This window comes from Blennius ocellaris (genome assembly GCF_963422515.1).
Source record: "Blennius ocellaris genome assembly, chromosome: 21".
Classification (NCBI taxonomy): Eukaryota; Metazoa; Chordata; class Actinopteri; order Blenniiformes; family Blenniidae; genus Blennius; species Blennius ocellaris.
The window spans coordinates 18,089,559-18,116,265 of record NC_137670.1 but is presented as its reverse complement, the minus strand read 5'-3'; the positions used below and the strand labels follow the sequence as shown (position 1 = coordinate 18,116,265).

Here is a 26,707-nt window from a genome sequence, read left to right as displayed (position 1 = left end):
TAGTTGTGCAACAAGAACAAAGCCACTTTCATTCCTTATCAGTGTTGTGTTCCTCCAGCTTTATTCTCCCTATTGTCTCCATACAGCACAGTGAAGTGGTTGTGAGAAATATTGATAAATGTGTTGGTTAGAAGTGTATGAAGAAGTGTGGCAGTCAAAAACTATTGTGTCTCAATACACACTTTTGTAATCTAGTCTAAAAATGATATATATTTCTCTAAATAAAGCAACGATATAATGATTATTTTATATGAAATGGACAGTTTCTGATTCACTTGTTCCCAGAGAGCACAATGGCAGCCCCAAAGATTCCAGAGGTCAAAAAAGGGATTTCACTTCTTTGGGAGACTCTGCAGTGCCCCATATGGTGAGTGTCATTGTTCACCGAGTTGTCATCTATTTCTATCTAATTTTATCAATATACTGTATGTGGTTATGTTTATGTGTCCTTTTGTTTATAGTTTGGAATTAATGACTGCACCAGTATCCACTAACTGTGACCACCAGTTTTGCAAGTAAGGGTCCGATCAGCTCTATTCTATTGTAACAATCCATTATACTTTCTTCATTGTTGATTACACAATACTGTTGGATCTCCTGTTTGAAATTATAGATGCAATACTTGTCTTTCCAGATTCTGTATGATGAAGCTTTTGGATAACTCCAAACAAAACCGTGCCTGCTGTCCAGTGTGTAAAGCCAAAATAACCAGAAGGTTTGAGTGACTCAATAAGACGACAGTGTCTCTTTGTCCACAGCGTGTAATTGCTTGTTATTTTTTGATACGTGCATCATTGTATTGTAATGTTTGTTAACAGGAGCTTGCAGGAGAGTCCTGGATTTCAGAGACTTGTGGCAGGACTGCAAGATATGATACAAGCATATGAGCGCGACACTGGCACAAACTGTAAGAGCTTACAGACGGACTCAAACGCACGTTTGGAATGGATTTGCTTTATATCGTCTGATAACAATACATTTATTCCACTTTTCAGACTTTACGGGACTGTCTCGGCCATTGAAAGACACAAAGTAAAGACTCATTGAAATGGAACTTTTTTTTTTTGCAATGACTGTCTATTCTTTCAAACTTAAGGCATTCTGTGTTTGTTTGTTTGTACGCAGTGGCAAACAAGCTGAGCCTGGTCTCGATCGATCTTCTGGAGACACACGCGACACCGACCTTGACAACGAGAAACTTCCCAACATGGATGTTCTTCCACTGTCCCACTCCTCTACAATAGCAGGTAAAGCCTTAAACTCGTGACTCATCCCTTTACCTTAAGTCAGGAGCTTTTATATGCAAATGATCTCTATTCACTTATTAAACAAACAAAGGGTTTTGGTACTAAAACTTCCCAGAGGACTGCTACAATAATGATTTATTGGAAGTACAACTCATTATTCATGTTGTTTTGATTCATTTTTAAATGTGTTCTTATTTGTTGTCCCTTCACTGTCCGTTATAGCCCAGAGTGGATTTGCAAGACTGATGGGATTTGAGCACTCGCCTGCTTTAATGACGGAAAATGAAGGCCTGGATAGCGGCCTGGGCGACGCTCCACCAACGTCTGACAGGAGAATGTCCAGCCCTGCAGAGGATCTGGAAGCAGTGCAGTGCGACATGAAAGAGGCGACGTCGAAACACAAAGTTGGTTTTGTGGAATTCCCGAGTCTGTCGTCAATTCCAGATGAGACCGAGCATGATTCCCCAAGAAAGTCCTCCAAGAAAAAGAAGTCGAAGATTCTTCAGCAGAGGAAGAAGAAAAGCTTAGAAAAAGTCGCTGAATGGCTCATGAAGGTTCCAACTGATGGGACTCTTGAGGTGGAGGAAGCAGAAGGACACGGAGACGACTCCGACGGCTGTTCCTCCACCTCAACCATCGACATTAAGCAACACATTAATGAAGTGACTGTCAAGAGAGGAGATCAGGCTAAGGCTCTGGAGGAACAGGTGTTTGGCGCCGTCTACAAGCGAAGGTCCAGCAGGATGCTTCCCGCTCCGCCCAACAGCTTCGCTGAAACATCAATCAACGCAGAAACACCGGCGGGAAGTTCTTCAATAATAATGAATGAAAACGGCCTGTGTTCTGCTGATTCCACCAGACGGGAGCAGCAGGAAGTGGCAGAAGCGACAAATGATGCCAGCAGTGGCTTTTTTAAAGTGGCTGGAGAGAGAAATGATGCATGTGCAGAGGAGTCCAACAAGCCTGGAAGTGACGCAAAGAAAGACGAATTGGATTCTGTGTCTGGTGCAAAGACGAGGAAAAGGACTCGTAGCGCTCTGCAGCAGGTGGACAGCGATTTAATGGAGCAAACTTGTGCACAGTCTGAAGCTCCCGAGCAAAAGAAGCCCGGCAAACGGATGGGGAAACTCTCAAGGTGGGACAGGAGCAAGCCTGGCAGAGTGCCTCTGGTTCTAGTTGATGTCCAGGCGGGAGAAAGCAGCCCGAAGCCCAGAGCGAGAGCCCAAGAACCTCAACTGCAAATCGAGAGTTACTCCAGCAGTGAGGGACAGGAAGCTTCTGTAATGACGAGCACCAGGAAGAGTAGAAGACTTCAGCTCTTTGCCGAGGAGGTCCGGGGACGGCGGCAGAAGACGAGCCTGAGGGGGAACGTGTCTGGAGAAAACAGCAGAGTTTCAAAACAACACGAAGACGTTCAAAGGGAAGCACTGGGTGATACGACGCAACTCCGGAATGGGAACAAGATGGGGCCAACCAAGAGAAATGGCTGTGTCTATTATGAAGACATAGCAGGCATTGAAAACCTCTCCAAACCAGCTGAAGCCAACCCCAGTTGTGTTGGAGCCGTGTCCAATGCTGATCCTCCTTCTGAAGTTAGTCCGGCTCGCAGCGTGTCCCTGGTCCCAGACTCTACGAGCACCAACGATGCCGACGTGGTGAAGCCAACGCTTCCAAGTCACCAGTGTGACCAGTCCCAGAGCAAGACCCCTGACGATGAAGAGGAGCAGAACGAGTGTGAGGTGGACACCGAGCAACTTCTGAAGAGCTTTAAAGCCACCAAAAGGAGATCGTTCCACCTCGGCGGTGCAGATGTGAAAAAGAGTTGTTACTCAGACAAAGATAAGGAAACGGAAGAGAACCCTCAAGAATTCGCAAGACAACTTGAATCCAATCAGGAGTTTCCAAGAGAACCTGAAATGTCAACATGTAGTGATTTGATCACTCCTTCTATCTCACTCATGCAAATGAAAAAGACTGTTTCCAAAGAAGCAGATCAGGTGATGGCAGTCGATGCCTTGATCGCTGATCGAAGCTGTTCCCATCCGGAAAGTCCGTCTGCCGACTGCGGGAACAGTCTAAGTAGCGTCCTTCCTCCAAATCAAGTGGCAGACAGTGATCTGGACAGCCCGCATGTCTCTGTCGTCCCGCAAGTCGTCAGTTCAGGACTTCACTTCACCGTCGCCGAACACGAAGACGTGAACCAAACCTCCAAGTGTTCCCAGGTGGCAGAGAGCCGGCTGGGCCGCGAAGTAAAGGGTGGCGGAAAAGTGAAACGGAAGAGAGACGACATCTCTTCTGCTCAACAGTCAGCCGACGTGGCTGAACTCATGTTGAACACAGAGGCCTCTTTGACCCCCGACGGCCTGGTTCCTCCAGATGTCACAAATGTCCATGAAGCCAGTGGTGAGATCAGCAGCCCTTCCTCCATCCTGACCAGTAAGAAGAGGAGGAGACGAGTTCAGACCTTGGAGTCGTCTTCAGGGTCTGACACCAGCGGGTCCAGGGAGGACCTACCAACTTTGGCTCAGATATTTGGAATAGCAGCTTGTCAGGATCCAGTGGAAGGACCAGATAGTGACGGAGCATGTGATGCAGCGGAGGGAGGAGAGCTGCTGAACCTTCCCTCAAGATGCCCCAGCCCCGACTGCATCGGTCCCAGTCAGGGTTCTGTGGATTTGTTCGGCACCCCAGACGACGGTAAGTTGACTCTGTGTTCTGGCTTCGTGCGGAGTGCCTGCACACCGGCGGGGGTCATTTCAGGGTTCAGGTGTTTTTGCCTGACGATGTCTTCGTACATTCTGAGATTGACAATCGACCTCAGCCTGGAAACGAAGTGTGGTGCAATATATCTCTTGTTTTGTGGCTGATCTGAACAGTCCGCACTTTTCACAGATCATTTTCTCTCTGCAGGCGAAGTTCCTGCAAATAATGTCGAGGTCTCCACGGAGCCGTCGCAGTTCTCCAGTGAGGTCCTGGTCACACAGGTACATAAAGTCTTATTCTGATTGGTGGATGGTTGTTTTCAGATATTGACGTACAAACTCGCTATAGTGTTTGATCCAAGTCAAATTGAGGCTTGGAAATGTGGTTCTCCAGCAGGTGCACCGTCGTCCTACGTCCTGTAGAGGGCAGCCACCACATTTCCCCCAAACGCCAACTGTCAGCGTCTGGATGACGGACTACCCAGCTCAGTGAAAAATGTCCCCCTCAGCAGCTTTCTAAATTGCATTTCATTTACGTTCGAGGAAATGCCGCCGAGAAGATGATTCTTGTTTTCTGCCTCATCCATCTTTCCCGCGCATCCGCTTTTATCAGCCGAATGGATTTGACTGGGGAGTTCAGGTTTCACACCTGGGGGGGTTATAAAGGGCTGGGGAGTACACTCTGCTCAGGTGTTATCGTGCTGTTCACATCATCAGTGCTATTATACCATCAAGTCTGAAGCGGTGGGATTAAAACAATGGCTGCATGGAGAGGAGTGAAGACAAGCACGCAGTGATAAACCACCTGGCTTTGCTCTTCTTTTCAGTTCCCTCACAGAAACATCCCACCATCATCTTCTCACGTCTCCCTAGTGTTTGCTCTCTGGAAGCAAAGTCTGTGTTCTAGTCTGTGTGTGTGTGTGAATCCCTCCTCTCCGACAGGAAGCTGTTAATTGTCGACGCAGCTCAACAACTCATTGATAATTCGGAAGCTGATATACTTTGCTTCTTTACTTCTCGTCTTTTCAGCAAAAGATTGAGATGCAGAACGAGCTGGTGCGTCTGGAGAAGCTGATGGCGTTGGTGTCGGAGGTGCTCCAGGAGAAGGAGGGCAGCCCTTCCAGAGACGTCCCGCCAGGAAGCCGGCGGCGCCACGACCCTGCAGGTGGAGAAAATACAATGCGTGGCTCATTCACAGCCACAATCACAAGTCTACTAAATTCCGAGAGTCTTGTTTAAAAGCGTCCCAGCTTCTCGTCACCCGCATGCGAATATGTGCAGGTTTTATTAGCCGCCTCTGATTTAAAGCCCGGCGTGTTGTTTTTTGGAAAAACAAGCTCAGTGAGGACGTCACCTCGGGACTGTAGGGAGTCGTGATGGATGCTTTTCTCACTGCATTCTGACATTTAATGGACAAAGTGAAGATAACCAGCAGATGATTTACGGACAAGACATGAGTGGTGGCGCACATGAAGGTTTGCTCAGTGTTCACATTTAATGAAATGTCAGCTCCCGAACTCTCGCTTCCCTTCGCCCACCTTTTCAAAGAAGTTTTCCAGAGTTCAGCTTTATGAAATCTTGAGAAATACGTGCATTTTTGTAGATGCACACATTGAAGTCTGCTTTAAACTCTTGACACTTTGTTCACAGACCCAGAACCGCAGAGATTTCCTCAGTGCAGCCAGGACGCAGGCCGAGTCTCCGACAGGTACCTTTTTAAATTTGATCAGTCTTTACCGTGATTTTATCATCGAAGAGGCAAATGTTTTGTTTCATCATCTTTGTGTTACGAGTCAAATTCACCCGAATGGCTCCGATGGCGAGTAACACACCGTACATCAAAAGAGGAAAACGATAGAGTGAAATCATCATCAACACAAGCCAAAGCTTGTGTTGAATCCTGAATAGCATCGCAGCCTGAAACCACCAACGACCTTCGCTCGCCGCTGACAGGAAGTCCAGGAAGTGATTAGAGGAGCTGATGGTATCGGAGGACTGGAGGACCCTCAGGAGTCAGACCAGTTTGAGCTGTTTGCATTCCTGTAAAGGGAGAAAAAAACCCTCTCATGACATCAGTCATCCTCCTCATCACATAGAGCCTTCCTCTTTTCATTCGCCTTCCTTTATGGAGGTCGTCGGTTTAATGTCGGTTTATTGAGTCTTTAACCTGGAAGCAGCTCAATGTTTCCATCACGTTGATGATAAGGGGGTTTTGTCGTGTTCAACAAATGAGTTTTCTCCGTCTGCAACTCACAAATCTAACTTGTTCATGAGTCAATTATTAATCATGTGGGAAATAACCTGGGTTTAGCTGGACGGACGAAGAGCAACACACAAACTCCTTTACACTTTTAGTTAGTTTTATAAGGACTCTTTTAAAGTTTCAGTTATTTTCTTTTGGAATAAGGTTTCGTTTTTATTCTTATTTCAGTCAACAAAACAGTTTTTTCGTTTCTACTTTTCTTCATTTCATTAGTTTTCATTTATGATTCTAACCTTGGGCCCAACTGGTCTGGAGGTTTTGGGGTTGATGCAGATTCCGATATCAGACGATTAAAAGAAAAAATCCACATAGAAATATTGGCCGAATACCTTTTTTAGTGCTGCGCTGCGGCATCAACATGACTACGATGGCGATAAAAGCATAAGACCAGCTAACATATCGAGGAACATCACGGGGAACTTGTTGAGTTGTTTTAATATACAAACTAGATCACTTAGCACTCGGGTGGGTTAAAGCGCTGTGGCTTTCCCCTCCACTGTGGCTTGACTGGAGCGTGAGGTGAAAGGAGGAGTCAGTGCGCCCCCTACTGGACAGGCAGCATCAGAAAACCACCTTGTTCCCTGCAAAAGAACCGAATTGTAAAAATCGTATCAACTCCCGTCCGGACCGATGGTTCGCTAATGGCAATAACCAGTTGAAGGAGACCATTTAACCGATGGCTGCCCTCGGGTCATGTGATCAAACCTCCACAACACGAGTGACGGAGCGGCGTCGGACTGGACCCTCAGAGCGCTGTGTGCTGCAAATACATTTGAAATGGCGCTACATTACAACACAGCCTTATTAAGCAACACAATAACTGGAGCAAGGGGCATGTAATTGGTCTCTTTCAGTCTGTAACAGTGGGGGGGTGGAGGGTGGGGGGGGGGGGGGGGGGGGGGCGTGTGTACGTCTTGCCGAGCTCGTTGTCAAAGGGTGATGCATCTCCAGAGGACGGGCGGATAATCTCGCTAATGAACCCAGAATCTGCTTATGCTGCGGAGAATAAAAAAAGTCATTACCGACTGCATCTTGTATGTCATTTGGAGCACTTAGAGGGAAAGTGGCGTTTGCCACAGTAATTCATCTCCCCCGCCTGACTAACCCCCCAGCCTCGCGCCTCGCAGGGTTCTAAGTGCTGCCCTCCGGAGAGAGCGGGCGGCGGAGCTGAACTCCGAGGGGCTTAGTCTGGAGAGTTTTAAATTGAAAAAAAAAGGCACATTTCAGCAGTGCCATTGTGAAGCTGGTGAAGAAAGTCTTCAGTGAGCTGCTCCCACTTTGGGACAGGTAATTTAAAGGCCGGCACGCTGCCAGTGTTACTGCAGGCTCGAGGCAAAACACCCCACAGAGAACTACTAGAACTTTACTCATTCAGTTAAAGAGGCTTGTCTTTCATGGATAAACTGTCAACACAAACTACAGCAGTTAATATACTTGAGTGGAGCTGAAGGGTTTATAATCCTGAAGACAATCAAACGATAATGACTGAAAATGTTCAGAACTAATGCAAGATCCTCTGGCTGCGTCGTCTATTTCAATCTCTTCATCCTTTTTCCAATAAAATCCCCCTTTTTCTCCTCGGCTTCGTCTCTAAACTGCTCAGCCTCAGCTGTCCCTCTCGTGTGTTGATTTTCATATTTCAACACAAATAGAAACCCCAATAAATACTGTTCATTTCACTGACCCAAGAAAGGCAATAGGTTGAGTGGAATAATCTTCATGTACCACAACAAAATATAAAGAAAGATCTCAAGAACATAGCATGGTAATTAATGATAGTTCCTTTTTCTCATCAGTCTGAACTGTAATCCTTAATTATTTTGTATATTAAAGCCTTTTTGAACATTAACGGTGAAGATTGAGGCTTAACAGAAACACACTGTAGATTAGTTTTCACTTAATGCCACTCAAAAATAAACAATCCTCTTAAATTATGTTTGCCTTCTGTTGGATACAAACAGGAAGCGATTAATTCTGAACCTAATATCGTATTTTACATGTTTTAAAATACAAAATGTCTGGTAATTTTAATGCACAGAACCATATAAATAATTGACTTGTGTCATCGAATTAACCAGCATCATTTATTTGTCTAAGAGACATTTACTTCTGTTATTGAATCTATATTAGTTTAATACAATTGTGACAAAACCGTGAAAACAGTCCTGAATGGCACATTCAGTAATCTCAATGTGTTTCATTTGCTGAAGACGAAACTGAAAAGGGAAAAAGGAGAAGTAATGAATCCATTCCAGATGTTTGCTGCTGGAGCAACACAACAGCAGTGTGTCACTTCTTAATACTTTATGTGCTGCATCCTAAAGCTGAGCAGTTATTAAAACCCCCTGCTTTCCTCCATGTCGTGTCATTTTGTTGTTTTTTTTTAATGTTGGCTCCGATTTAAAAGGTTTCCATAGAATTATACCATTTACATTTTTTAAGCAGCGTGAAGAAACTGTGGTTGAATCGGTGGAGATGTAAATCCGTATCTCGACAAGAAATCAAACTTTCTCTGCGGACATTTTCCAAGAAAAATAGAAATTCTATTTCTGTTTTGATTACATAAGAATATTTGTTTTTCTTTTTATGCCACAAATAGGTGAAAAACAGTTTTTCTGACTCATTTGTTGCTTAAAAAGAAACGCTACTCTTTGGTAAGGAAGGATAAAATGAAGATAATTCAGTTATTACTACTTGTTATAAGTTCTAAACATCAGATCTATTAAAAATTGAAGCCAGTTCAGGATCTGTGTTTACCTGCTTTGTTTCAATGCAGCGTGAAACGATGCCACGAAATCAAACATCACAAACTGGTGTTTCTGCCGCCGTGGACATAAAACACAGATCAATACTGTCAGTTTTCACCACATTAGTCTGAATCATCCTTTTATCTGATCTGACACAAGGTCATGGACACATTCTTCTTCTTTTGATTCATGGAGCTGCTTGTACAACAGATCACACACACACACACGTCTCTGTTGCAGAAACGATGTTGGTGAGGCAGAAGCAGACGTTCATCCTGGACCTTCAGGTGTCGGGAAGGTTGCCGGGCCGACGCCGCCAAAGCCCGACGACACTACAGAGCGAGGTACGGCTTGTTTGTGTCGGAGAACAGACGTAGGACCGGAGAACCAAGTGTCTCAGTTGAGAGTCTGACATGGCAGCTGTCACCATGAGTCTGTGTGAATGAATGAATGTCCTCTAGAAGCATATTAGATCATTTGTATATCATTTATAAGATATTCAGTCTTGAAAATGTTTGTTTGTGGGTCAGATTGTCTATTTCCCTTTGTTTCTCATGTTGCCGGTTCATTGTAAGACGTGACCTCAGCTTGAAAAGCCACATTTTGACCTTGAAGGGGATATTTTCAATCACTCGTTGAATGATGTTTGCAGACTGAAAAACGTGACTATAAGAGGGTTGGTCAGGCTCAGTCGGGTGAATCTAGACGCACCGAGAAAAATACAACTGATGAAACCAAGTGTGAGGCTTGAGCGTCACTGGAATGTCATGTGAAAGGCCGACAACGCACTTTAGTTTAATAATCAATTCATGGTTTCGTGGGTTAAATTCGGAGAGATTTTCAAGCTTCTGCCTCAAAGTTTAAGACGACAAGGGACTGAGAAGCTGTTTGATCATTTGTAGGCGTCCTTCTTTAACCAGTGACACATTCTGACGTCCCGCTTGTTCCTCCCTCACGCCGCCTGTGTCCGAGGTGCTGGTCGTCCTCATAAAGGCAGTGCAGGTTGTTTGTCACGTCAAAAGTATGAGAGCACATGATAACACCCCCACCTGCTCTCATGGTGTTCAGGGGGGGAAAAGAAGAAAAGTGCAGTTTCTCTTGATGTCTTTATAAAGTGTTAAACTTGTACCTCTTGGTGGGCAGCTCACCCCGGGGGGAGTGTGAGAGCCACCGGAGTCCCCAAGACGCCGGACTGCAGCCCGGCCAAGGTGCAGGAGAGCCGCGCTTCGCCCGGCGACGGGCAGGACGACAAGGAGAACGACAGCCCTCCCAGCGGGGGGCCCAGAGCCAAGCTGGTGCTGGTGTCGTCTGGCCTGGGCCCCGGAGAGCAGGTGCCTCTTCTCGCCGTGCGCCGCCTCACTCAGCCTCCACCCCCCCCCCCCCCCCCCCCCCCCCCCGACCCACCAACCCCCCCGACCCACCAACCCCCAGTCACGTGTCGCTGTTCACAGGTTCTGGTGAAAAAGTTTGCCAAGACGGTTGGTGCCCGCCTGGTTTCACGGCTGACAGCAGAAGTCACTCATGTCGTTATGAGGACAGGTCAGGACACACACACACTGTCACACACGCACGCACACACACGCACACACACACGCACACACGCACACACACAGCAGAGCAATTAAACAGACTTTGTGTTGTTTTTTACTTCAGCTGCTCCTCGGTCGTGTCTCAAACCTTTTCTTTTCCCTAAGCAAGAACATTGGCATTTCCAGGAGTACCCCCCCCCCCCCCCCCCCACCACCACCACCCTCCTGCTCCATGCAGTTACAGCTTGTTTTGAGCCTCTTTTTAAAGCGCTCCTTGGAGATAAGCTCCCCGTCTCTCATTCACCCTCACGCACTCTCCGGCTCCTCCATTCAGCCGCTCGTTGCTAATTACCGTCTCTGATAGATTATTTTTAATTTCAAAAGCTCACTGTCTGCAAGGCGCCGTATTAGCCATCCCCGTTTGAGGAGTCCTCTAATGGCAGCGGTTTCCTGGGCAACGCAAACGTGGGAGCTTGGCGCCGCTTGATCTCTATGGCTGAAGGTCGGAGCGGAGCAGGAGGTCTCTCGTTGGGACCAGTGGACGCAAATGGTGTGAAATCATGGATTTTATGAGAGATAAAACCCAACTGTTGCCTCATAAACTAATTGTAATCCTGAACTGCCGGCCAGTGTACCGTTTTCAGTCATCAGAGAAAAACACTCTTATTTCCTTCAACCTTTAAGCGTAGACTTGGTTGTTTCCCTTTGCTTTGTCAAGACTGCCGGTGTAGAATAAATCACCATGAGTCTTTCTGTATTTCAACCGTAGCTTCATCGTGAAAAGTTCCCCCAAACTCCGCCCTGTGTCGCCCTCAGCTGAGCGGTCTGCTCTGCTCATATTGGCCCGTGGCGTGAAACACAATGAAGTTCTCTGTAATTCCTCCACCAACAGGATTCACAGAAGTAATTAAAATGTCATTAGCACAAACGATAACGTAATGAAAAGAAGCAGTTTGTAGGAGGAGTGGGTGGCCGCCATGGACATACATGGGGCTTTAGTTGTTCCTCACACTAAAGCGACGGGGGTCGTCTGCAGTGTCACACGGGGCTCGTCGGTGTTCATCATGTCACGTCTCCCAGTTCTGCTTTCACCAGTTCACCAAACCTGTCCCTACAGTGTGAACTAAACATTGATCTCCAGTGGGTCAGACTGCTGGAATGGTGCCAGAACCACTGCTTACATTTGATATCACTGAGCATTCCTGATGAAAATTGTGATTTTTTTTTTTTCCGTTGTTGCGAAAAACGAACAATTACTACGGAACATGACTACAATCTCAACATAAAGTCAACTTTAACGATAATTCCTGGTGCAAAAACAGTCAAATGTCAAAATGTTGTTTTTAAAAGCTCCCCCTGACCGCATGGCTTGAGGCCAGTTTGATTTGACAGTAATGAAGTAGTTTATCCTTCATGGCAGCATCACTCATATCTGAGCGTGGGTCTCAGTGTCGTGTCCTCTACTCTCAAGAAGTTTGCTTAAAAAACGGAATGTTTTCTCAGAAATGTTTACTATTTGCCCTGTGGTTTGGAATTAGAAGTGTTTGACGCCTCTGCTGTTGGTAAAAGTGGGAAAAATATGCCCTCAATTAATCATTTGACGATATGTGATTGTAAATCAGATGCCTATCATGGTTTTCCAAGCGACCTCAATTATCAAGTCGCATTTCATCAGATGAGGTTACACACAACTAAATCTCATCTTCCACACAAAAAAAGCCCAAATGAAGCAGTGAGACCTGCAGTGAAGGAAGCCTCTGTTTCCCCTCTCAGTCTAATACAGTTTAATACAGTTTAATACAGTTTAATACATTTTAATACAGTCTAATACAGTCTAATACAGTTAAGGTTGCATAAAGGTGGAAAATCACCCAAAACCTTCAAGTAAACTTCAGCCTGGGTATTTTGGAAACTTTCCATGGGAATTAATTGGGAATTTTGGGTCATTTAATGGGAAGGTGTCATAGTCAAGCACTAACGGATTGTTTTGAGTAGACATCCATCAAACATATTTGTATTTATATCATTTATAATATCGAGTGTGTAATTTTTTTTTATTGAATAATAAATTCTTTCATTGAACAACATAAACATGTAAAATATTATTCATCACTCGACCCAACCCAGCCAGAAATCAACAAAAATGTCATATAACTTATCAGCCCACATCTATAGTATGAGTCTGTGATATTTGTATGTTAAATATTTGTTTCACTTCAATTTCTTAAGACCATATAACATCATCAAAACACTCCACCTGCAGATATGTGACTGCAGACAATCAACTGTCCTTGCATGACTTTAATAAATTCTTGGTTTTATTCTGATTCATTCTAATGGAAACTTTCCAACTTTGAACATTTCCCAGAGTTTTGTAACCCTGATCACAATGAAACGAAGGAAATTAAAGAAGACAGAAGCAAACTAATATTGTCACACATATATATATTATATACAGTAGTTTTTCAGCCAATCAGGGCTGACACACATCTACAACTGCAGGCGCATATCAGTTACTTGACTAAAAATGTATTTTCACTCATTATGAAATTATTCCCGAAACACAAAATCTTCCATCTTGTGATATTTTCCTCCTCGTTTGCACCTCGTTCATTGATTCTTTTTTAACGCTGAAAAGTTTTCCAGAATTGCGACACGTGTGCTCCTGCGCATCTTTTCACACATTTTTCTCTCTCTCTCTCTTCCTGTTGCCAGATGAACAACTGGTATGCGAGCGCACGCTCAAATACTTCCTTGGCATTGCAGGCAGGAAGTGGGTGGTGAGCATCCGCTGTGAGTATGACTTTTAGTTTTTGTGTTGTTTTTCTTTTCAAAATCCACCGTCGAGCCACTTCACTGATGACTTCAGGACAATTACTCCAAAATACAAAGCGTCTTTGTTGTGGTGGCGGCGGCTGGAATAAAGAGGAGTGTTACATAATGCATTAGCCACTGGAATCGTGTTTGTGGGTCTGACGGTGAGCTCACAACTTCTTCTCTCCTCTCCGCAGGGATCTCTGAGTGCTTCAAACAAAAGAAACTCTTAGATGAGGTACGCTCGCCCGCTCCCTGGATTTGTCAGCCGGTGCTTTCCAGTTACATCTGCGTTCGTCTCGGTGCTGAATTAAGGCCGCATGATGAATCTCTCCTCGCGGTTTGCTGTAATACCTCATAAATTATTTGTCGCCCGTTTGCCGGAGCGATCTCTACATCTGGTCCTCTGATATGGCGGCGTGATCCTGAGCCAGGCTTTGTTTAGCCTCGCCTCCGTCACGCCGGCCAGTTTTTAATCATTTCTACTCCGCATGGGTCGTCGCTGAAATGGACTCGGTGCAATTAGGAGATGAACTCAGTGAAATTGAAAGAATGGCGAGTGGACGATAAAGACTTCACCCTGATCCTTATTTCAGCGGGTGTGTCTGCGGCCGGCAGTCCTCTCAGAGACGATCTGCAGGGGAGATTTAGGGCCTTCCTCATTGGAGATAACGAGAGGATGTGATTGTGCTTGGTCTGTCAACAGGGTGTGTTCGAGGTGAGAGGGGACGTGGTGAACGGAGCGAACCACCGGGGGCCCCGGAGGGCCCGGGCCACCGAGGGCCGTGACGTGAGTTCCTCTCAACATAAACAGGGTCGTCTCCTTTATCCGCTGTGTGATTTCTGTGTCCCCGAAGTCGGAACATCACAAGTTGGTTCCACTAAAGTCAATCTTTAAAACACGGTGTCATTTGAAAGCCTGTCAACAGACTTTTATTATACATGAGGATATTCATCCACACTGGCTTTACAGTCTTTGAACATTCAGGCTTACTCCAGGGTTGAAATGTTCACTTTCCAAGGATTTGGATGAGCATAAAGAATTAAGTGATCGTGTGACTGTGAGTAGACGAGTTGCTTTAAAAGCAGCATATAAGGAAAAGTCAATTCACCTTTTGTCTCTTAAACTGCAGATTACTTGCTTCAAACTGTCAAAAATGTAGCACCGTGGCCTCGTCACTGCATTTCACATTGACTGCAGCTCCGGCCTGGCGACTCGGCGATCAATAGAAATGCAGCAAACGACGAGGTAATAATCAGTGTAACCCCCGGTGTTACGACCAAATAATGACTTTCAGACTCCCGTGGAGGTAAAATGCTAAATGACACCTGCAGTTTCAGTCGTCCTCTCCTCCCTTCCTCATTGCTTTAGTTCACACACACACAGGAGTGTCATTATTACTAAACCCACTCAGTTCTTTCCATTTATCTTTGATTTGCGCGTCACAGCGGTCGTCATCTCCGAGTCGGTGGGAAGCGCCTGTGTTCAGTCGAACCCGTCAGGAGATGAGAGTCACAGTTTATCAGGTTCCAAACTGGAGATTTCTGAAGTCGCTTGGTTGGAGGAACAGCAGGCACCGGCTTTACTTTGTTTTCGAAATGTGCGTCAGGAATCTTGTCCTAATGTATTAATATCAAGCATTTGTTTCCAGCTTTGTTCCAAGTTGAACGTCTGAAAGATGTCAGGTTTTCTCGCTTCATACAGAACTGTTCAGTTTTAATGGAAAATAGCTTTACAATTTTCAGTTTTCAACGTTTTATCCAGGAATAAGTCTTCAAAAACAACATGTCAGCCTGTTAATGTTCGAACAAGTTTACGCATCCGACTGACAGCCTGGGTAGTTCCTCCTACACAGGTTAGTATCGCTGCTCATTACCCTGAAGTGCAGTGATGTTGGATTTTTCTACACTAATAATGACCACGTTATTGGCCATTCTTGTTTGTATCTAGAAATTGTTACCTCATAAAATTGTTGTTTCACGGTGGGGGGGGGCGGGAATGGAAAAAATGTAGTTCTGATCCCCAAATTTAGAAAAGCTGGGAAAGAAAAAGAAAGTGATGCAGAACAACAGTTGATCATAAAAATCCTTCTTTTTAATCATGAGATTATATTTATTGACACAAGTCAACTTAAGTGTCGGTGCTCTGTTGTAGTTATAGAAGAATGAAGAAATCACATGATTAAAAAAAAACAAAATAATTCCTCTAAATATTTCAAATGACTTCAGAAACACCTGAAAACCAGATTCTGTAAACTGTTAAAATATCTGTTTAAAAGTACTTTTATTAACATGTAGATATGACGAGGGGGTGAAATGTGCAGCGTTACAACCTTTAGATCTTAAGCGATTTGCTTTTGAAGAATAATTTACCAGTAAAAAAAAAAAAAAGCGTCGCTGTTCATGCAGTGTAGAGTGAAAAAGCACCTTTTAATCTGATCGTATCGAAGCTGCTTCTCTGTTTCATTCACCCTCATAAAGGCCTCCATCAGTCTGAGTGACATTATTTTCCACTTCAGTTCCTCCCAGCTGATTAACAACCTGCTCCTCCGTGTGCGTTCTGATATTGACACAAGAACTCTGACATGTCTTACAGAAGAACCCAGCCGAGCAGGAGAAACGACGGCAAATGTTTACGCTCTGCCTTGTAGTATCTATTGTTCTAAAAGATATTTCAATGGATCTATTTAGTAAAATAATGAAATCTTCCACACTGCTTCGTGTGTTGCAGCCGGACTTGAACCAGAGACCCTCCCTCTGTGGGAGGGAGCTAACACCGCTAACACACTCCCCACAGCGCCCGTTTCTCCGCGGCTCCGTTGTGAGAAGCTAATTGTAATTTCCCCCTCGGCGTGAGGCCGGCAGGCCCGGCTCTGTTTCCACTGAGGGGGAAAATTAGAAATGGCTGGATGTCATGTCGGCCGCACCGCCGCCTTTTGAAGAACCTCCGCTAATTGAATTAGGGAGTAATTTCAGGCTTATTTAAGATGCCCCAGCGCGGCGGCGGCGGCGGCGGGCCGATCCTTCACGTTCGCCCTGCGTCACCTGCAACCGGCGTGACGGACGGAGGAGACGGAGGAATATTGATGCTCAGGAAATGAGTGAAAAGGAACGCCTGGTGTATGTTATCACGCCACTAATACGTCCTGAAGGACATTAGGTGTTGTCTAAATTAAAAATCTGCAACAGAACCGGTTTGTCATCCCGCCGAGCTCCTCCGGCTAATGGTGATTACCCACGTTGCAGGGAGGCGTGAGGAATGAGCGTCTCTTCCGTCTCCAGCTGCTCAGACGGTGGTCTCTGCAGCGTCTCCGTACCAGCAGCTCAGCCAGGCTCTGGGGAGGGACGTGTCGAGAAGGGCCACGACCCCCCCAGTGCAATAAAACGCTGTGTCCCTGGTGGCGGCAGGTCGTTTCTCTAAGCGGGACATTACCCCTCCACGCTCTGACACTGTTACAGGAAGAGCAGCGTGAGCAAGGTCTCCAGGTTTATATTTAAAGGAGGGGTACGTGCAGAAGGTTCCAGCGGTGTGCTGGGAGCAGTGATTCAGACACTAGAGCCTCCACACAGGGGAAGAGTTCACCAACACTGGGCTGTAGTGGGGATCACACAGTCTGAGGCTGAAATCCGCTGAATCAACGTCCTGCTATTCTAACTCCGCTTCTCTTTTCTTTTTGCCTCCAGCTGCTCATGAGGGGATACGAGATCTGCTTCCAGGGCTCTTTCACTGACATGACGACAGGTAACCAGGGAACTGCCTGAGGAAGTGTGTTTCTGTTTGGGAGCGACGGACTGAAGCAGAACATTGAAAGCAGAGCGGGAATTATTAAGAACAGACTTCTCTTGTCTCTGGGTTTCTGTCGTGTCAGTGTGACAATCACAATATATCTCTCCTTCTATCTATCTATCCATCTATCTATCGCTATCCATCTATCTATCTCTATCTATCTATCCATCTATCTATCGCTATCCATCTATCTATCTCTATCCATCTATCCATCTATCTCTATCCATCTATCCATCTATCTCTATCCATCTATCTCTATCCATCTATCTCTATCCATCTATCCATCTATCTCTCTATCCATCTATCTCTATCCATCTATCTCTCTATCCATCTATCTCTATCCATCTATCCATCTATCTCTCTATCCATCTATCTCTATCCATCTATCCATCTATCTCTCTATCCATCTATCTCTATCCATCTATCCATCTATCTCTCTATCCATCTATCTCTATCCATCTATCTCTATCCATCTATCTCTATCTATCTATCTCTATCCATCTATCCATCTATCTCTATCATCTATCTCTATCCATCTAGCTCTATCCATCTATCTCTATCCATCTATCTCTATCCATCTATCCATCTATCTCTCTATCCATCTATCTCTATCCATCTATCCATCTATCTCTCTATCCATCTATCTCTATCCATCTATCCATCTATCTCTCTATCCATCTATCTCTATCCATCTATCTCTATCCATCTATCTCTATCTATCTATCTCTATCCATCTATCCATCTATCTCTATCATCTATCTCTATCCATCTAGCTCTATCCATCTATCTCTATCTCTCCAACTATCTCTATCCATCTATATCTCTCCATCTATCTCTCCATCTAGCTCTATCCATCTATCTCTCATCTATCTATATCTCTCCATCTATCTATCCATCTATCTATCTCTATCTATCTATCTCTATCTCTCTGTCCATATCAGTGGCTATCTCCAGCTATTTCTCTATCTCTATGTCCATTGATCTATGTCTCTATCTATCTATGTCTTTGTCTGTCTATAGCTCTATCTCTATGTCTCTCTATGTCTCTCTATGTCTATCTCTTGATCTATCTATCTATGTCTCTATGTCTATCTAGCTATCTGTTTCAATTAAAAACATAATTTTTGCAGGAATGTTTTAGAAAACGTTCACGTCAGTCTATTGAAATGTCAGTTTCCACTAAAAAAAAGGCCCAGATTCTTAAAGCATTGTTGTTCTAGCGCACCAGGCTCCTAATGGGTGCTGTGAGTTGTTTTTGTAATGAAACAAGACGACGAACCGCGACACGAGCCCTCACTGCCACCGCTGCTCACATTAGAACTTCCCTCCTCTGTTCTTAGCCTCACAGTTTGAGGGAAAGTGGTTTTCCTAAACGAAAGTAGATAAAGTCCGTCTGGTCAGACGTGGTGTGGAATGAGATGGTCCAGTCCTACAACCTGCACCGTGTCCTCGTCCAGAGGCTCCTCGTCCACCACCACTCCTGTTAAAGACCCATTCTACAACACGTCTTTGACACATCAGAGTCTGTTGTGTTTCTATTGTGTTCAGCAGACGTGGAAAGCCTCGACTCCACAATGGAGCATTTGACAGGAGAAAAAGAGAATTTGATGTGAAAAAAATCTTTATTTATCCCGATGAAGACATCGAACAGTTTGCCCTCAAACCTTTAAAATGTATTCACAACATAGTGCCTTTAAATTCGGTCTTTATTTTCAGCTATTTAACCAAAAAAACACTGACTTCAATACACTACATAATGAAAACTTCAGAGTTGTAGGATTAAATCCTGCGTCTCTCTTTAAATCCCCCCAATTCAACCCACACTTGACTTTGAAAAATTTTTTTTTGTTTGTTTGTTTTTATTCAGCAGTGTTTTTTTTAAGCTCGGACCTCATGTGCGTCTCTGTTGTGCACTTTGTTTTCACAGGCTTCACAGTGAGCTTGCACGCATCGAGATGCATTGAAAAACAAGGCCTTTGGGCATTTCTGGGGTTTAACTGGTGAATTAAAACATCGTGAACACACTACAATATATCAAACAACAGCTGTGACTGCCACAAATCAAACACTCGTTACTTAGATTAGATTTTTTTTTCGCTCTCGGGTTTATTGGGAAATGGCAGAGCCGCATCACCGCAGGACGTCTGAATCCACACAGCTGATGTGTATGATTACTGCAAACCAAAACCTTTTGCTTTTTAAAAAAAGAAAAATCTTCCTTTTGCATTTCACTTTCAACAACAAACCTGAGAATCCGGTGTGGTTTTTTTTTTCTTCCTGGGATTGTCGCCGTCACACTGGTCCTTTATTCTCCACCAGGCCTTTTCTTTCCCCGGGTCCTCCTGGTTCAGTCACATTGAAGTCTCCGTCCTGCAGGCCTCCGATAGGCACCGGCTTCACTTTGAAGGCGATGGGGAGGGGAAAAAAAAGTGACGATAAAAAGAGGGCCGGCAGAAGTGGCCTTGTGAATGACTGGAAACCTGCGCTGGTTTTAACCCCTGTCGTCTCACCACTGCACAACAATGACGAGCGGCTCCGGCGTGGGCGCTCAGTACGGGCTGGGAGTCGTGCGAGATGTTTTTTTTGTGTGTGTGTGTGTGTTTTTTTGTTGTTGACACATTGCACAGTGGTTGCTATGGATTCGGTTAGCCGCACGGAAATTAGATCCAAAAGAAAATTGAAAGTGATTCTTCAGTCGGGGACAAAATGAATCTGCAGTTCTTCTTTTTGCGAGGACACAACAGCTCCTGTTGGTTTACTCTTGCTTGATTTGGGTGGTGTAACTAGTCTGCACTTAGCTTCCAGTCCACCCACTTCTAATACCTGCTGTCTCTCTCTATGGAGACGTCGCTTCACCATGTTTCCTTCTTTAATAGCTTCAATAGCCCAGAACACAAGGAAAGCAGCACTCGTGCTCTACGGAGCTGAGAATGTCCGTCCGAGTTCAGACGGTTCGTTTTGGGGGCGGGGCTTCGCCAAAGGTCAATTGGAGAGTCCTCCTTGCGTTCGCCGTTCTGATTGGTTGAGGCCTGTGTTTGGTGGCTGACGAGCCAATGAGAGGCGTAGTCGGGCGGGTCAGGATGAGATTGAGTTAAATGATGCCTCAGTTATGATGGATTTTCACTAAATACTCATCTTACGTGCCACTGTCTTGTTATTGGTTCAGTTCGCGTGTGTGCGTGTGCGCGTGCGTGTGCGTGCTGTAAAACTACACCACTGAAGTAAAGTTGGAGGCCATTCAGCTCCATTAGGAGGTTTATGTACCGTCCCAGTTTGTTCCTCGTCTTTAAACTCTGAAGACCTCTGAGCTCAAGGTCGGAAGCCGTTTCAGCTGCACCCGACATGAAATACTCTGCTTCACCCTCCCGTGGCGGTTGAGTGGACGGATAGATCATGGGTGGAGGTCTCGGGGGGCACATTTCTTGAAAAAGCCCCAGCCCAGCACTCCTTGGTTTTCCCCCTTCCCGGGGCTCTCAAAGTGCTCCTGCAGCTCGCTGCCAGATCGATGGAGCTTTTCTAATGGCTCGACATCTGCTGGCTGCAGCGCCGCTCGTCTTTTAAAGACCCCAAGCTGGAGTCTGTTTGCTTCAGCCGGATTTCATTCATTATTTAGCTCCTGGATATGATACATGAAAAGGTTATCTTCAACAAGTGCACTGATGTTTTCCAGGCATCCGAGATTATTAAAGATATCAAACAGGTAAAGCTTGTTGATTTCACTTTTTCTTTTCCAGTGATGTGCCGGAGTATAAACACCTTCTTTTCCCTCACTCGAGGTAAATGTGTGTTGAGAGATACACACAGGCTGCTTTGAGTGGAGACCAGAGTATTGACCTGTTTTCTGTCCCTGCGATCAAAGCAGGTCTGAGGCAGTAATAAGTCTGCGCTCCATCTCCTCGGGGTTGACGGGATGAAAGCAGAAAGGAGAACATTTTAGGCGCGACTATGTATTATTTATTTTCCAACAGTAACAGTTGTGTGTGTGTGTGTGTGTGTGTGTGTGTGTGTGTGTGTCCCAGGTGAGTTGGAGTGGATGGTGGAGCTGTGTGGAGCAGATGTGGTTAAAGACCCTCTCCTCTTCAGTGGTAAACAGGTATGTAGAAGAATATCAAGGTTAAAATCTCTTCTTTCCATACACTGAATGTCTCCAAACACTTGACAAGTTCAAGTTAAAAAGCAAAACAACAGCAGGTAATTGTTACCTGCAGTGACGAGGCGGCTGTCACTGAAGTGCACAAGCGCCTGCGGTTTGTCTCCTCGTTTTGATTTCATTTTTTCATTATTTTTTTCAAAATGGCACAGTAATGGTATGTTGTTCTGCAAAGGTGACGTTAATTACCATTGGAAAAACCACCAAACTCCAACATAACTGATAGACGCAGCTTCAGTAAAAACAGCCGCAGCACTTTAAAAAGCGTCTCGGCCTGGATGAGTGTCGTTCGGCGACATGGTGGAACGTCTTGTTCCCAGATTGCATCACACCTCGTGGCTGTTTTGTTTTGTGATGCTGAACCAGCCTCTCTTGTTTTTCTTCATTGTTTCCACAGAAATCCCATCAGCTGGTCATTGTTCAGCACCGATCAGAGTCGTTGGCTTCCAGAACACGTGAGTCCTCAAAACAATATTTCATTCTTTTTCCTTCCGTCACAGTGACTTTGACTACAAAATCAGTTGTTCTCGTTTAATCCCCGTCTGTGTCTGACTCACACACACACCTTCTTCTGCACATGCTCAGTAGATTGACAGTATCAACAGTGTTTCCTCCGGAGTATCATGACCTGATTCTCCTGGGACTTGGTAGTTTTATTTTGACAGTCACCGTAATAACAATCTAACTTGGTCGTCTGTCCACTAGAATGTCTGTGTTCTCCTGTTAATGTTTCTATATATTGTTCTCTACACACGTGGTTTAATTACAAAAACAACCAACAGCACCCACTAGTGGCCTGACCTGCTAACTGCATTGTTTTCTTTGTTCCCGCCGTTGCCGTGGAGACAGACATGCTCTCAGAAAATGGAAAATCCATGTCTTTTCACTTGAAAACGTTGTTGCATAACATTCAGACCATTGCAACATGTAACAACACTTCTGTATTAATAACAATAATAGTTTTATTTACATTGCATTTTACATTCAAACAATCTTAAAATGCTACAGAAAAATGTAAAAGATATGTTAAAGAGAAGAAAAACTGTTAAAATCGTAACTATTATTGGGTTTAACAAGAAACGCATACAAGAGGATTAAGAGAAGGCTTTTTTATTTTAAAGCAAAGTTTTTGTTTAAAAGCTCACTAGTTAAATAGTTAAATCTTAATTGGTTCACCTGATTCCATCCAGTTAAGCGTAAAACCAGTAAAAAATGCTTGATGGGTAATATTCAGGAGGCTGGAGCACCTTCCCCGTCCATTCCTTCCTGGACTGGCTCACTCCACTCACGCTGGCGCCGGCGCGGCAAAATGTCAGCTGCTGCCAGCCAAAGTAAGACAGGTTCCCTACAAGAGCGCCGGGAGCGACTTGCCCGCAAAGCAAGTGTGAAGCTAGTTTGGCGGCGGAGAAATGGCAGAGAGGAAATGTCAGGCTGCAGCGGGGGGAATGTCAGAACAAGTTGGGTGGTGAAGAGAGGCTGGCTGGAGGAGCCAGGAAGAGCCGACAGTCTGAAACTCAGAGGGAGCAAGTGGCTGCTGCTCCCTCCTGCAGCCTCGTTCACACTGCTGCATGTTTACTGCAGCGCTTCCTCTGTCGCCTCCTCTGGCCCTCGTAGCCCAGGTAATGGAGCACAGCCTCCACCCTGCACCCTCCACCTCCACCCTGCACCCTCCACCTCCACCCTCCACCTGCACCTTCCCCCTCCACCTGCACCTTCCCCCTCCACCTGCACCTTCCACCTCCACCCTGCACCCTCCACCTCCATCCTGCACCCTCCACCTGCACCCTCCACCTGCACCCTCCACCTGCACCCTCCACCTGCACCCTCCACCTGCACCCTCCACCTCCACCCTCCACCTGCACCTTCCACCTCCACCCTGCACCCTCCACCTCCACCCTCCACCTTCACCCTCCACCCTGCACCCTCCACCCTCCACCTGCACCTTCCACCTCCACCCTCCACCTCCACCCTCCACCTTCACCCTCCACCTGCACCTTCCACCTGCACCCTCCACCCTCCACCTGCACCTTCCACCTCCACCCTGCACCCTCCACCTCCACCCTCCACCTTCACCCTCCACCTGCACCTTCCACCTCCACCTGCACCTTCCACCTCCACCTCCACCCTCCACCTCCACCCTCCCCCTCCACCTGCACCTTCCACCTCCACCTGCACCCTCCACCTCCACCCTCCACCTCCACCCTGCACCCTCCACCCTCCACCTGCACCCTCCACCTGCACCCTCCACCCTCCACCTCCACCCTCCACCTCCACCCTCCACCCTCCACCTGCACCTTCCACCTCCACCCTCCACCTGCACCTTCCACCTCCACCCTGCACCTTCCACCTGCACCCTCCACCTCCACCCTCCACCTTCACCCTCCACCTGCACCTTCCACCTCCACCCTGCACCCTCCACCCTGCACCCTCCACCTGCACCCTCCACCTCCACCTGCACCCTCCACCTCCACCCTCCAGTCCCCTCTTTATACTCGTCTTGTGCACCGCTGACAAAACTGCTTCCTCCTGTTCTCCAGGAAAACTGACGTGTTCAGTGTTTCCTCTACCGACCAACCTCTGTTTATAGAAACAAACAGAGGTTTAGCCTCCATTTTGGAAAAAATACACCTTAAATAGTGCATAATGCAATGTGTACTAGTAAATACTACATTGTGTTCTAGTAAATACTATATTGTGTTCTAGTAAATACTACATTGTGTTCTAGTAAATACTACATTGTGTTCTAGTAAATACTACATTGTGTTCTAGTAAATACTACATTGTGTTCTAGTAAATACTACATTGTGACGTGATACATTGTAGGACCAGTTGATACTGAACAAACCAAACACCAAATAATGTATTATGGAAGAAACATCCTTATTTAAAAGCACATAACTGAACCAATGTAAAGACGTATACAATATTTCTATAAAATAAATAGGGAATGAAATTTGACTTCAGGAGCCACAGACACTCCAGTTTCATATTGATACAATAACCTTTAAATGTACACGTTTTGTGTTGTGGCCACAGTGTACGTGATGAAGTTGTCTATCATTTTGCAAGATCACACAATTACTGCTGGAAATTGTCCACATAAAGTCAATTTTAATGAAACATTCTGCTGCACAATACAGTGAAATGTACAAATCTCTGGTATAAATCCTATATAACCGTCTTGCTCGGTGCTTTGTGGGGCCGCTTTTGGATTTTGCATATCTCCTTTGATTAAATCGACATATAAAACAAACCTTTTGTCCAAGTTGCTTGTTCCGTCTGTCCATTTGCATTCTGCGTCTCCAGAAATAATCTTACTTCATTCTCACGTCATCTAATCTGAAAAAAACCATCAAACTAATTTAATGTTGCCATGGAGCTAAAACTTTATTGTCTTTCTTTGACAACTATGTAAGGAAAGACAACCGAGACAAAGGAAAGACATTCTGAAAATGTCTGTTTAAACAGCGACAGCAGAAACGTTGAAAAAAAGATGCAGTTGGCATGCAAGGCCACTAGTGGGTGCTGTCGTTGGTTTGTCTGGTCCAGGGGTCGGCACCCCGCGGCTCCGACCCTTTGGTCCCTCCACTGCGGCTCCTGGAGCCTCCGTCCCACTGCAGTTCATCCTGGAGGGACGTAAGGAGGCAAGGCCACCCAGAGCGCAGTCCCTACTAAGAGTGGTAAAATGTAGGGTCTTGAACGACGCAGCGATGTAACGTCATTACGCAACAATGGATGAAGAACGTAGAATTGCGGCTGCAGGTCATGACGGCGGCTCAACTGGTGTCTGAAGCTGGGAGCTTCCTGTACCTTTCACAGTAAAAGCCGACAGTTGCAGGAGGTTCATTACAGACTTGTTAAGAGTGACGGAACATTCTAGTGAATTACACAACAACTACAGGACATTAAAGACACACCACTCACTCATGGTTCTAACAATCCAGATCTCCCACATTTATCTTCCATTTTAATAATGTGTAGCGATAAAGGAGCTGAGAGCTGCAATGCATTATGGGAGTTTCTGTTTGTCTGTTTTAAATGTTATTATTGGGGGTTATGTTTGGTTTGTAGTGTTGGTAATAATTGTGTTGTGTTGTGTTTTTGTTGCTTAGTTCATGTAGTTGAGTTTATTAGTTGTAAGTTGTCAACCAGCAGTGAAGAAGGTTTTGTGTGTCGTCTCTTCCTGACATGGTCTGCCTGGGGGACTGTCAAAATAAAATGTGTGCAGCTCTCTGGGTGTTGTGTTCAGTGGGAACTGGGACCAAATGGCTCTTTGAGCATTAAAGGTTGCCGACCCCTGGTCTAATGAAACCACACAATTGCAGGCAGAGAACAACATCCCATAAACAGTAACAATTACATTGTTTCCAGAAAGTCTCCTTTTATTTTGTCCGTTCACATGACAACAGAGCTGCCAGTGTTTTCAAAGAGCTCTGCTCGGGGAGACATTTTCAGCCATTGCCACCTACACCGACGCCCAAAACACAACGAAGGTTCTGCAGACACTGAAAACCGTTGCTGTGCAGAGCTGCCATAAACGTGAAAGAGGTGTGGCATCGTCACTTTTCCCTGGCATTGATATAGATAGAAAATTAATAAAAACAATTAAACCTTAAAGGGTCACATTCTGTACAATTGACTTCCTAAAGGTTCTCCAGCAGTACTAATCGTCTCCATACCAGGAACGACGCCCAGAAGTGTAGAAAGTGTGTCCTCTCTCTCCCTGGTTGTTCCAGGTTTTAAAAAGTGTGTTGCTCCAACCAGCCAATCAGAAATCAAACCCTATATAGTGTCATCAGGGGTTTAGCCAATCACAATCAAGGTAGGCTCCTCCCCTTTGACTCCTCCCACAATCAGGCAGCTCTGCTCTGGCACATGGCACCACGAGAGGAAGTACTTCCTCCTCTTCCCATAGATGGGCGTGTGTGGGCGGAGCCAGTCCAGCTCACACAGACACAGCAGATTGTGAATCAGGATCTGGTTCACCTGGTTCACTTTGTCACAGCGAAGCAGGAAACCACTCCAAACGTCTCCTGCTCTCTTCATTCTCTCATCCCTCTCTCCTGCCTTCCTCCTCCACAGCTCTCTCTTCATTCTCTCATCCCTCTCTCCTGCCCTCCTCCTCCACAGGTCTCTCTTCATTCACTCATCCCTCTCTCCTGCCCTCCTCCTCCACAGGTCTCTCTTCATTCTCTCATCCCTCTCTTCATTCTCTCATCCCTCTCTCCTGCCCTCCTCCTCCACAGGTCTCTCTTTATTCTCTCATCCCTCTCTTCATTCTCTCATCCCTCTCTCCTGTCCTCCTCCTCCACAGGTCTCTCTTCATTCTCTCATCCCTCTCTTCATTCTCTCATCCCTCTCTCCTGTCCTCCTCCTCCACAGGTCTCTCCACAGTCGTGACCCGCAGTTGGCTGCTGGATTCAGTTTCTACCTACAGCCTCCAGAAGGTGGAGGACTACGCCACGTGA

At 45.7% G+C, this 26,707-nt stretch overlaps 1 protein-coding gene across 1 annotated transcript; it reads left to right on the top strand.

Moving 5' to 3' along the window:
• Window positions 1-293: 293 nt before the first annotated feature.
• LOC308145906 (uncharacterized protein) lies at window positions 294-26,707 on the top strand (the record flags this gene model as incomplete). The annotated part of the gene is made up of 20 exons (XM_080517497.1): window positions 294-367; window positions 462-515; window positions 635-715; window positions 819-907; window positions 996-1,032; window positions 1,126-1,247; window positions 1,470-3,944; window positions 4,158-4,231; window positions 4,979-5,114; window positions 5,600-5,657; window positions 9,200-9,303; window positions 10,103-10,290; window positions 10,411-10,498; window positions 13,204-13,281; window positions 13,500-13,540; window positions 14,009-14,092; window positions 16,987-17,044; window positions 21,109-21,182; window positions 21,637-21,694; window positions 26,622-26,707. The coding sequence occupies 20 exons, from the start codon at window positions 294-296 to the stop codon at window positions 26,705-26,707; spliced, it is 4,059 nt and encodes a 1,352-aa protein (XP_080373623.1).